Raw genomic sequence first — 12,432 nt, 5'->3', positions numbered from 1 at the left:
TAGATTTCCTAATACTAGGTTGTTTTTGAAGGCACTAAACTAATATTGTGTCATCTGCACGTTTATCTGACAAAGATGATGTATGTGGCAAAAGTATCAGGTTGCTCAAATATATTGTATGATGGATTAACAAATAACACTATATATCTAGCTCAAGGGAATTATATTAATATAATGAAGGCATTTGTTAACTGAACTATTCTGTTAAAGTGGTCAAGAGGATCACATCTAATCAGTAAAATGTGTCAATCTTGATTGCTAAGATAAACGAGAGCACACTTAAGTGTTGACATACTTCTTTAGGAAGAAGGTAGCTACAGATGTATGGCACTTGACTATAGAAGCCATATATTTGGTTACTTTGAAAGCCCAAGACTGCAGAGGACAGAGTGTGCTCCAACTCATACAGGTACTTATGAATGATTTCATCTTTCAGCCTTCCTCTTTCATCAGCAAAGGTTGTGGAAACTATTAGATTTGGAAAAAGAAGAGAAATCACTTGCACCATATATTAATTTTGTTTTTTTAATTATGAACAATTATGAAAAGCAAAATAAAATTTAAATGCTAATTAATATTGCAGAAGCTAGTAGGTGATAAAAATGATTTAAAAACACTTGTCTCCCTAGAAATACTTGAGTATTAAATGACTGATAGTGGGTAAAATATTTCTGTAATGCCTTGATTAATTTTTAATCAATTAACTTAGAGACATATTAAAAGAAACCCATGGTAGTATAGAGATTCTTACAAAAACATGAAAGTACTTGGAGGTTGTCGGCTCTCTTCTGCTCTATAACTATATATTTGCAAAACTGCTAACCTGATGTATTTGTCATTAAAACAAGGAAAGAGTATCTATTTTCTCATACCTTTTTATCCAGAAAACTTTCTTTATAATTTTGTCAGTGAAGGGAACTACACTGTAATCTATCTGAATTTAACCTTGTCTATTCAAAGCTACAAAACAAGAGACATCACAAAAATAACAAATCAATTTGATGTGTCCGTTGATCCTATCTCTTTTCCTATGGTAATAAAGCAGACTCATGAGTCAGGAAGCCCAGAGGAAAAGTCCACACTTCAAACTGTTTAGCATCTTGGTTTTACTTTGTAAAGGTCGACAAAAGGTAGCCATTTTACCTCTTCACATGCCAAGAGAAAAACAAAACAAACCCAAAAAACAGTAACAATGATGTATCTGGGCTCTGGAGCAGAATTGGCTGCTTATGTTTTCCTTACCTTGTGGCAGTAATGTAGGCAGTGTGAACATCTCCAACCTGCTTCTCCCTGCTTCTGGAAGCGAGGAAAGCACCATCACTTCCACTATGTCTGTTTCTAAAAGAGACACTGTGGATATCTGTAAAATGTCTTTGGCCACCTCTGAAAGCAAACAGAAATCAACACCACAAGTGGTCATTGATAAGTTTAAATGATCTTTTACCTTTCCAATTAAGATATCACCCATGGACTTGCCTTCACTAAATCTTTAGAATCAAATTATTTGCTGGACATTTAAAGTGACCTTTAAACATAAGTTACAGGGACATTTTTGATGAATGGATGAGGGATTCTCCTGATTAGATGTCTAGACCAGCAGATTCAAACCAGCCCAGTCTGTCTGGGTTTCTTTCCCAGCCAGGGTGGCCCCAGAGTGCACCATCTCCACCCCCTATCCCTCCAAACCAGCATCTGCATGAGCTGGTCCCCACAAGTCCACTCCAGCCAAGTTACCTAATCCTAAGAGTGGGTAAACTCAGGCATCGGCCTTCTTTGCATCTGTGGTCAAGGACTGTGGGTGTGGTGGAAACATGTGACTTTATGAGCTTGCTCCACTAGAAAGCCAGCTGATCTAACCTCTGCAAGGTGTGCCAGGCCTGAAGCCCACACTGGATTTGTTCCAGATTCACTCTTCCACTTTTCATGGGACTGTGCTGCAGGTGCCCACTTTCTCAGGCCCTTCCCCAGGCGGTCAGCAGATGTCCTTCCCTCTTCCTTAACAAGGAAGACCACGGACATCTACATAAACTCAATCTCAACTTTCTTATCCTGAGACTCACACCTCCCCCCTGTCTGTTTCCATTTTCTCCCTTCATTTCCTGACATTGATGTAGGAACAAAATGTAACCCCTCCCTGTCTGTGATTTTTGAGCCCATTCCTCCGATCTCCTATTAGACCATACATTATCGATCACCTCTTTTTAGCTTCTTGTGTCCCTTATGGTTCCTTTTATTCAGCCCTCATGACTCCCCTGTCTTCAAATAAGAACATTCCTCTAACTCTGCTGTCTCACAACAGTTACCATCTGACTCTCTTTTCTCCACTGCAAACTTCCTAAAGTAGGTTTGGCACTTTCTGACTTAATTTTCTTACCTCTATTCCCTCCCTAACCTTCTTCATTCCAAAGACGTAGCTCTCTCAGGGATCACCTGCTGACTGGCAAATATATGAGAGCCTATCCCAGCCCTCTCCCTACCCACACTTCTGTGTCAGCCTGTACTTTCATCCGCCTTCCTTCTTTAGGCTGTTTCTGGAGAGGATGACTCCCAGTTCTCTTATTACTCTGGCCCAGCCTCAGTTTTCTTCACTGCCTCATCTTCCTCTGTCCACAGCTTCAATATAAAATGTGGACCAGGGTTCTATTCCCAGCTTCTTCCATCCCACCCTCTGGCCAAACAGATACATTAAAAATGGGGCCGGGAACAGTGGCTCATGTCTGTAATCCCAATGCTTTGGGAGGCTGAGGTGGGAGGATCGCTTGACTCCAGGAAATCAAGACCAGCCTGAGCAACATAGAGAGACATTTTCTCTACTAAAAAAAAAAACAAAAAAAGTCCAGATGTGGTGGCTCATGCCTGTAATCCCAGCACTTTGGGAGGCCGAGGCGGGCGGATCACGAGGTCAGGAGATCGAGACCATCCTGGCTAACACAGTGAAACCCCGTCTCTACTAACAAATACAAAAAATTAGACTGGTGCGGTGGCGGGCACCTGTAGTCCCAGCTACTCAGGAGGCTGAGGCGGGAGAATGGCGTGAACCCAGGAGGCAGAGCTTGCAGTGAGCCAAGATCACACCACTGCACTCCAGCCCGGGTGACAGAGCGAGACTCTGTCTCAAAAAAAAAAAAAAAAAGTAAACAAAAACAAAACAGAAAACAAGCCAGGCTTTGGGCCATAAACCTGTAGTCCCAGCTACTCAGGAGGCTGAAGCAGCAGGATTGCCTGAGCCTAGGAATTCAAGGCTATAGTGAGCTATGATTGCACCACTGCACTCCAGCCTGGGTGACAGAGCAAGACTCTAGAAAATAAAATAAATGAAATGAAATGGAATATTTAGGCAGGATATACATCCACTCTGAGGTCAGCCACAGGCTGTACCACACTCAGTGCCATCCAATTTGCATATTTAGTTACCTCTTTTGCCCCGTTAAGCATCTAGGTTTACTTCTACTCTGTTGAGCCATCTCATCAGCTTCCATGATTTCAAGATCAGAATTCTATCATTAAGCCTTGAACTACATATCCTGATTTCCAAACTTATGCTAAATATGCCCAAATGAAGAGTTTATTGGCTTTAAACCTACGGAACTTATCAGCTCAACCTATTCCTCAACCTCTATAACTTTCTTCTTCAACTAATGGCATCGCGAACTTCCACCATTCAGGCCAGAAATTTTGGAGTCATCGCTTATCCCTTCCTTTCGCATCAAATACCAAGTCCTACCAGTTCCATCACTCATGGTTGTGCCCTCTTTTCTCTTTCTGTAACTGCAGCATGAGTTTGTGCATTGTGGATAAGAGCACACGCCCTGAAACTGGACTTCCTTAATTGGGCTCTGCCACTAACTAGATGCATGGCCTTGAACAAGTACTTAGCCTCACTGTGCTTCAATTGCCTCATGTGAAGGGATAATAGTAGTATCAATTTCATGAAAGCTGTCTAAGAATTCAATGGGTGGAGACATGCTGAGGGCTTAGAATACTGGCTACCACATAGGTATTCCTCAATAAATGTTGGCTGTTGCTATGATTATGACTATGATCATCTCTTGCCTTGGCTAGTATTATAGCTTCCAATCTTATCTTTTTAATTTCATTCTTTTGCCTTTCTACTCCATCCTTCACATTGGTATCAGAGTCAGTCTCTAAAAACCAAGTCAAATCATGCCAGCTCCATCTTGAAACCACTGATGATGGTTCATTAACCACAGAACAATTCCAGACTCTTTGGAATGATATTCAAGCTCCTTCCTCTTTCAGACTTCATTGCCAGTCATCTTCTAGTAAACTCTTCCATTTACCTGTTATGCCAGACTTTTTTTTACCATTCCAAGTACCTTTGTTTGGGTTATTATTTTGAGCAGGAATACTAATATGTCCTATCCCTCACCTATGAAAATCCTTCAAACCCACTACTTTAAGCCCTTGGAAAACTCTCCTCCAATCATCCACACCCCCTGACCAGTGCCCACCTTCACCTCCACTCCTCTCCTCACACTTGGCAGAATGAATTGCTGCTGTATCTCAGCCTACACACCATTCTGCACTTTCCTCCTCCACTAAATTGTCTCCTTAATATTTTCATCCCCCTACAAGGCCTAGGTTTGGCATTTTGCACCTTGTAGGGACTCACTAATTTTTATAAGTCAATGATAAACAAATTTAAAAATTTAGGAGTGGGACTTGGCAAAGTGTGAGGAGCAAAAAAAAATTTTTTAAGGAGAATTAAAAAAAAATTGTGTGTGTGTGGGGAAACACATATACAGTTGGCATGTAAAGCCAGAGAGAAAATAAAGAGAAAATTCTTTATTAGAGATAAAATATTAAAAAATATTTTCAAGAGAAATCAACCCAACTTCTCTGTATGTTAATATTAGAAATGTTCAGCCATTTCATTAATGTATTCAATAATTGATTCAAGAAAATTTATTATCAACTATGTACCAAGCAGATAACTCTAATATTCCAAATACATCAAAATATAATGTGAGAATTCTCCTAAGTAACCTGTTATTTAAAGGTTTCTCTTTCAGAAAATATGCCATAAATAATTGTTTCAATATAATTCCATTTTCATAAACTTAAATTCTTTGAAATAAAGTAATCAATATTTTAAATTAATCAGCATTCTATGTTGTACCTGTGAATCCAATAATCTGAAACGAGCTTGAGGAGTTGGCATTGATAATAAAGACTTTTCCTTCTGACGTTCCAACTAACAGAAATATTCCTCGCTGATCATAACTAGAAAAGAAGAAATGTGATGATCAAATCCCAATTGTTTCACCAGCTAGATGGTGAACAAGTTTATTGAATGGCCACAGAGATATGTTCAAAGCCAGTCATTTTTACAGTTTGCGGTTTTTAATATTCTCTGACCTTATAAAAGTGGAGTGATTACATGTGGATATAATCATTGTACTTTAGGCCAATGCTATTTCCAAATTGCAACTTTAATAAATACAGTCAAGAAGATTCAGTAAAGATGGGCAGTTGGTTCATCATAAGTGAATGAAACATGTCAGTAGAGCTTTCTTGATTTTCAAGTGCAAATAAGCAATTCTCAAATTAGCAGTAGGTGTGACATTTCATTACCCTGTGTCTGGTACCTGGCAGTGGGAGGACGAATGTAGTGAAACATGTCTACAACTTCATCAAATTAGAAAAAGTGGGAAGACGCAAATTAGAATAAGAGGACCTGAGAAAGGAAAGGTACAAAAAATGACAGTGCAGAAAGGTGGGGGATAAATGGAAGGAGGTTATCCATCCTTCCCCACTGAGCTAGGGTGGTGGAGCTGGGCAGTCCACAGTGGCAGGGCCAGCTCCTCAGTGTGCTAGCTGTGTAATGTGTAATCTTGGACAATGCTTTTCTTCACCTCTCTCACCCTGAATTCCCTAATTTGTCTAATAGGGATAAGAATAACACCTTTCTGACTGGTGTTTTGAGGATCACATTCCATAAGCTACAGTGATCTCAAGCTGTAAAGCAGAATACAAATGTCTGTTCTTATTAATACCTAATAATATAATAAATTAAAAAGAAAGAGTAATAATGATAGCAACTACAAGTCCAAATCTACTGTCTCTATATTGTCATCTTAAAAGTATTGCTTCAAAAGTTTTGAAATACTCTAAATGTTCATTAATATACTGTTTTTAAAAAATGATAGTATATTCATAGAATACTATGTGGCTATACAAATAATCAGGCTGGTCTTTATGTGTGGATATAAAACATTCTCCAAGATATACCATTAAGTGAAAAAAGAAATGAGGCATTGTACACAGTTTTCTCCTTTTAAGAGCAAAGGCAGTGACTCTGGAGCCCAACTACCTGGGTTCAAATCCCAACATTTGCCATTCACTATCTGTGTACTATTGAGCAAGTTATTTAAAATCTTTGTGCCTCATCTTGCTCACAACAAGTGTATTTACCTCATGGAGTTAATACAGCAGAAGTGCCTGGCACACTATACACACTTGATGGCCATTGATACAAATAAAAAGAAGTGCTTATTATGTTTTGCTTGTTCATGGATAAAACATCTCAGGAGAGACATGAGAAATTGGTACCAGGCTGCCTGCAAAGACAGACCTGGGTATGGGGGGTACTTTACTACACAGCCCTCTGTACCTTTTGAGTGTTGAACTGTGTGAATATATTAACATTCAAAACAAATGAAACATGTTAAACTTAAAATTAAAAGAAAGGATGGCTTCACTAGAATTTTCAACAGACGGGTGTGACACAGAGCCGCTCCTGGAAGCAGAAGGGACTTACACGACGTGCTGCACGGATGATTCCGAGAGAAAGGCCTTGTGCATGACCTGAGGGGATTCCTTATCATATACGCTGATGAAGTAGACAGAGCCACCCTCCGTGCCCACAGCTGCAGAGAGGGAGGACGGACAGCAAGCCAGAACCGTCGCCTGTTTAAAATAAACCTCAGATGTGTATCTCCATTGTGCCTGCTCTCCTACATGTAAGAATGCTATTATACAATGTATTTGAAAAGCCTGCAGGATGAGAAAAGTGGCAAGTGTTGTGTGGTGGGGTCTTTCAAATTATAGCCTCAATGTTCCTGAGCTGATCAACTGCATAAGATGGCACAGGAATCTGTACATCTTATTCTTTTATCCTAAAATTAGAGTAATAAAAATTATAGAGAGATTTCTTGAAATTTAAATCATGGCTTCATTTTTAATCCCTAAATTTTACAAAATGATGATGAAATGATTATGCCAATAATCTATTTAAGTGACTGTGAAACAATTAGACCAATAATAGTGAAAAATAAAACAAGAAATTTAAAAGAAATTCTTAGCATCTTTTAAACATTTTTAAATTTTTATTTATTTATTAGCGATGGGGTCTTGCTCTGTCTTGAACTACTGGGCTCAAGTGATCCTACTGTGTCAGCCTTCCAAGTCGCTGGGATTACAGGTTCAAACCACCACACCTGGCTTTTTAAAACATTTTTATAGATCCTGAGATGCTGGTATGACTAAGACTTAAGAAAATAACTATATCACTGGAAGATGTATTCAGTCACCAAAGAAATGCATAACAGATTCCCATTTATCTCACAATGATTTATACAGAATATGATGTCTAAGAGAATAAATTGACTTTTATAATACTAGTGAAATCAGTATTCTTTCTCTATAAACACTTTGTAGATTATTTTGAATAAAATCGTGGAACGTAGGACTGAAAAAGAACATAAGAGATCATTTTGCAAAATAGAAAACACAGGCCAAGGAAGTCCAGCAGCTTGCCCAAGGATCCCATATGTGGTGACAAACTTCAGATGAAGCACCCAGGTGTCCTGCCTTATTAGAATGCACACAGTCTCCCAATTGAGTGGGCTTTTTGTAAAATTGAAAACCTCTATGGGAAGTGTGTGTGTGTGTGTGTGTATGTGTTCCCAAAATAAAAATAAGCAGCTGAAATTCTCCTTCATTCCAGGGCAATGGTGTGCTAGTCTGAAAATGTACAGCAAGGGCCAGAGGAGTCTTATGTACCCTTGCAGGTACCATCAGGGGATGCTGCTAGTGTCCAGGTATCTTGACACTGTACTGCTGGACTGGGATCCCCCAGGACCACTGCCTGAAGGAAGGCAACACAGTCCCAGACACCGGCAGAGAGACCTGGCATCAGCATTACTGTGTCTGGATCAATTCTCTGTAGGGTAATGGTACCTGTATCCCTCCTTGCCCAAGAGGAACAAGGTATATCCTGATTATATGGGCCCCTGGGTGGGTTGTTAAACGTTTATATGTCTCTAATGTGTGAAAGGACATGTGATTAAATGCACTTGTAAGATCTCTCCTAGTTTACTATTTCTAATAGAAATGAATACATATAACCCTTTGTCACATAGATTATGGAGTCTCCATATTTCAAGTTTTCTCAGTAAGAATTTTTATCTTTACTTTTGTGGGAGAGTTTTATTTATCACATTGAATTACGTATCTTTTGCATCTTATGTAAAATATGATGCTTAGTCTTTTATAATTAAGATTTTAGTTTTATAAAAGGGAAGGATTGAAACTTCCCTACCTAATACCAAGATCCATTTCTCAACTAGAACTGTGTAATGCAGCAAATAATATTATTTTTTAAAAAAGAAAGCATTACCATTGTTTCTTGGTCCTTTTAAAATGTTACTTTATGCAAAATGCACTGTGAACATGGCAGAAATAATGGTATCACATTGTGGTAGGTGTTGTGGGCAGTGTGGTTTGCAACTCAGCATCCATACGCCCTCCTTCTGGAAAATCTCTTGAATATTCACTGGGAAACTATCCCTCCCCTATCTTCAGGGACGAGTGGAATGAATCTAACTCCCATTTCCAGGGCTGAGTTTGTGCATTAATTATGCACTTAATTGCATTTCTCATCCCCTGTGCATATGATTAGTTCACAGATGTTATTAAGACATTACAAGACATTTACTGAACCTTCTGGAAAGAAGAAGCATCTTTGTTCTTCCTTCTCCTACAGCAGGAATTTTTCTTCCCTCTCTGACAGTATGATGTGAGGTTGGCAACTTTGGTATCTGGGTGCACCTCAATGAGGCCTAAGATGAAACTAAAGGCATAGTGTGGAGACAAAAAGACAAGGTCCTTGGTATATCATTTAAACTGCTGGATTGAGGCACACATGAGGCCAGACAAGTTCTGTACTTTATAGTTGATTGTGCCAATAACACTTACTTTTTAATTTTGGCTTAAGCTGGTTAGAGTGGCAACTTTCTTTCATTTCTAATCGATTCCCATTAGATGGGACCATTTAACCAATTATGGCCAAAGGGATATTTCATTTCTGAAAAAAAGCACTTACTTGCTGATTCAAGAGCACCCCCTCTCCCTCCAAAAGACCTTTCAGCACTCTCTTCCTCTCCTGCCACACAGCACAGAGGAAGTATGCTTTGGTGGAACCCCCATCAGCCTGGCTCCCTGAGAGATTGTGCAAGAGTGACCCCTGCCAATCCACAATGAACTTATGGCATGAGTAAGACATAAACTACTGGGGTTTCAAAAACAACTGCCACCACAGAAAAACTTATTGTTTTCTATAACCAATATAGTATGCTATGGTTCCACTCTTGGGGCTGTGGCATATACTTTACACACAGGGACTACTCAAAATCTAGAAGGCAAAAATGCAGTGAGGCTTCTGTAACAAGTATTTCTACAGACTATTGACATGTGAATATGAAAAGGTAGATTGGATTAGAATTCAATATATTTTTAAAAATCCATTTATCAAGTATACTTACTGGGGTATTCAGATAAATCTTGCTTACACAAGCACAATCCTCCAGCCACCAAACACAAATTTCCCCTGAATGTGTAAGTGTCTGTAACAAAAAGAAAAACAAAAACTCTACATGGAAAATAAGACTTTCCTATGGAAGCATGTTCTACCTCCCTTTCCAGTGTGTTGATGATTTAGTATAAAATTTCATTTTATTTACGTAAATAATAAGGATTAAAAATACTTATTTTATCATTTCAATGCCAATGCTTTGTTTCTGAACAAATATTAACTATTATTTTTAATGCAATTTAAGTAATACATAACTAATTAGTATTAGAAAAGTAAAATAAAGATTTTTCATGTAACATATTAAAGATAAAAGTTGCTTATAAAAATCAGTAAAACTATTGCCTAATGAACAAATGTAGAAATAGGAAATTATACATTGTTCTTTTTAAATTACTAGAACTTTTTTTTTAGAGCAGTTTTAGGATTACAGAAAAATTGAGCAGAAAGTACAGAGAGTTCTCCTTCACCTTCCCCTCCACACACCTATTACCCTACTATTAACTTCTTGCATTAGTGTAGTACATTTGTTACAATTGATGAGCCAATATTGACATATTATTATTGACTCCTTAGACTGAATTAATGTATTGTACATGGCAACTATTTCATTTTCAACCTCAGGTGGTACTGCTGCATTACCCGGAAAAAAAGATACTAAATAAATACTAACAGTTTACTGAGTGCTGATGACTCATTAGCAATGAACGTGTTTTAAAACGTGTTAAAGCCTGGCTTGCAGAGCTTGGGTGGTGAAAACCAAAAGATGGCTCCTAAGATCTCAATTGTGTTGGCTGTTTTCAGAAGATGATATTATGAAGTCACAATATGAGGGTATCATTCTAACCGGGGGGGTAGATTTGAGGATGGAAGTGTCTGGCATCTCCACCACAGTCTTCAAGGTCAGCCTCTGCCTCCTATTCGCATTGCTTTGCCCATGAACTTTCAAAGTTACCCAATAACACATAAACAGGGATTTAAATCTTGCAACATCATCGTATCTTTAGTCCTACTGTGACACAGTAAAATATTCTTTACCATGAAGTGTTGGGTTCCAGGTGTGATAAAGTCAATTGCCTGAAATTTCCCATCACAAGCATCTAGGACTTTATTTAAGGTTGGCTCCTTACCAAAAGTGTAGATATAAACAGATCCCTGATAAACATACAAAAGAAAAGAAACATATTGTAATTGTTGTGTATATAGTTCAACAAATATTTATTAAATGCCTACCGTAACCAAGGCCCTATGTGGAAACAGAAGATGGGAAATCACAGATCAACTCAGTAAGACCTTGACCCTGAAAGGCTTAAAATCCAGACACTTGATTTGTTTGTTTGTTTATTGATTGATTGGTTGATTCATTCATTCATTCACTTATTCATCATTTTATTTTATTTTATTTTAATTAATTAATTTTTTGAGACAAAGTCTTGCTATTGTTGCCCAGGTTGGAGTGCAATGGCACAATCTCAGCTCACTGCAACTTCCACCTCCCAGGTTCAAGCAATTCTCCTGCCTCAGCCTCCTGAGTAGCTGGGATTACAGGCATGCACCACCACGCCTAGCTAATTTTGTATTCTTACTAGAGACAGGGTTTCGACATGTTGGTCAGGCTGGTTTCAAACTCCTGACCTCAGGTGATCCGCCCACCTCGGCCTCCCAAAGTGCTGGGATGACAGGCGTAAGCCCCTGTGCCTGGCCTCATAAATAACCATAAGACTTTCTTCTTCAATTCCAGACATTTGTTTTTTATTTTTAATTTTTTAAATTTTATTATTTTTTGTGTGTGTGACTGAGTCTCCCTCTGTCGCCCAGGCTGGAGTGCAATGGTGGGATCTTGGCTCACTGCAACCTCTGCCTCCTGGGTTCAAGAGATTCTCCTGCCTCAGCCTCCTGAGTAGCTGGGATTACAGGTGCCCGCCACTGTGCTCAGCTGATTTTTGTATTTTTACTAGAGACGGGGTTTCACCATGTTGGCCAGGCTGGTCTCCAACTCCTGACCTCAAGTAATCCACCCTCCTCAACCTCCAAAAGTGCTGGGATTATAGGCATGAGCCACCACGCCTGGTCTCCCAGACATTTATTTTTTAATTTACAGAACATAACAAAATATTTTTCCTGTTTCAAAAATAACATCTATTTATGTAGAAAATGTGGAAAACCCAAAAAGTTGTTAAGATGTACTAAATCCTACCACATGGTAAATATAATGGAAGGAACACTAAACACTTAAACAAGCCTTTGTAGAAATAGTTGAGGTATGGCTGAAGCTGTCACTGTATGCTTATTATTTTCAGCTCCCAAACTCACCTCTAAAAAAAAATCTATTCTGTAATGAATGCATCTCTACCAAGTAGCTGGTAATATAATATGGTCACTTAACCACGAAAAAGAAGTCTGCTTTCAGCTAATCACAAGTTCTTCGTGTTTACCTGAGTTAAACATAAATATTTCTGGTCTTATCTAAAAAAATATGATCACGGAACTTACCTTCCGCTGGGAGATTCAGACAATAAATAATATAACCAAATAAAACATACTGTAAGTTAAACAGTGATAATTGTAAGAAGAAAAAGAAAATATGATAGAGAAGGAGA

General features: G+C 38.6%; 1 protein-coding gene across 5 annotated transcripts in view; it reads right to left on the bottom strand.

Annotated features, from left to right (window-relative positions):
* CFAP43 (cilia and flagella associated protein 43) overlaps positions 1–12,432 on the bottom strand; it is a 99,101-nt gene that overhangs the window by 53,943 nt on the left and 32,726 nt on the right. For all 5 annotated transcript variants that reach the window (XM_058436042.1, XM_058436045.1, XM_058436044.1 and 2 more), the window contains 6 exons: positions 10,871–10,987; positions 9,786–9,866; positions 6,782–6,930; positions 5,141–5,244; positions 1,243–1,383; positions 296–468 (listed from right to left, as the gene is read on the bottom strand). In XM_058436042.1, coding sequence (XP_058292025.1) covers positions 296–468; positions 1,243–1,383; positions 5,141–5,244; positions 6,782–6,930; positions 9,786–9,866; positions 10,871–10,987 — 765 coding nt within the window. The remainder of the gene's footprint in view (positions 1–295; positions 469–1,242; positions 1,384–5,140; positions 5,245–6,781; positions 6,931–9,785; positions 9,867–10,870; positions 10,988–12,432) is intronic.

This window comes from Hylobates moloch, unplaced genomic scaffold, assembly GCF_009828535.3.
Source record: "Hylobates moloch isolate HMO894 unplaced genomic scaffold, HMol_V3 SCAFFOLD_3, whole genome shotgun sequence".
NCBI lineage: Eukaryota > Metazoa > Chordata > Mammalia > Primates > Hylobatidae > Hylobates > Hylobates moloch.
Note: the sequence above shows the minus strand (reverse complement) of the source record. Positions and strands in the feature narration are given on the sequence as shown.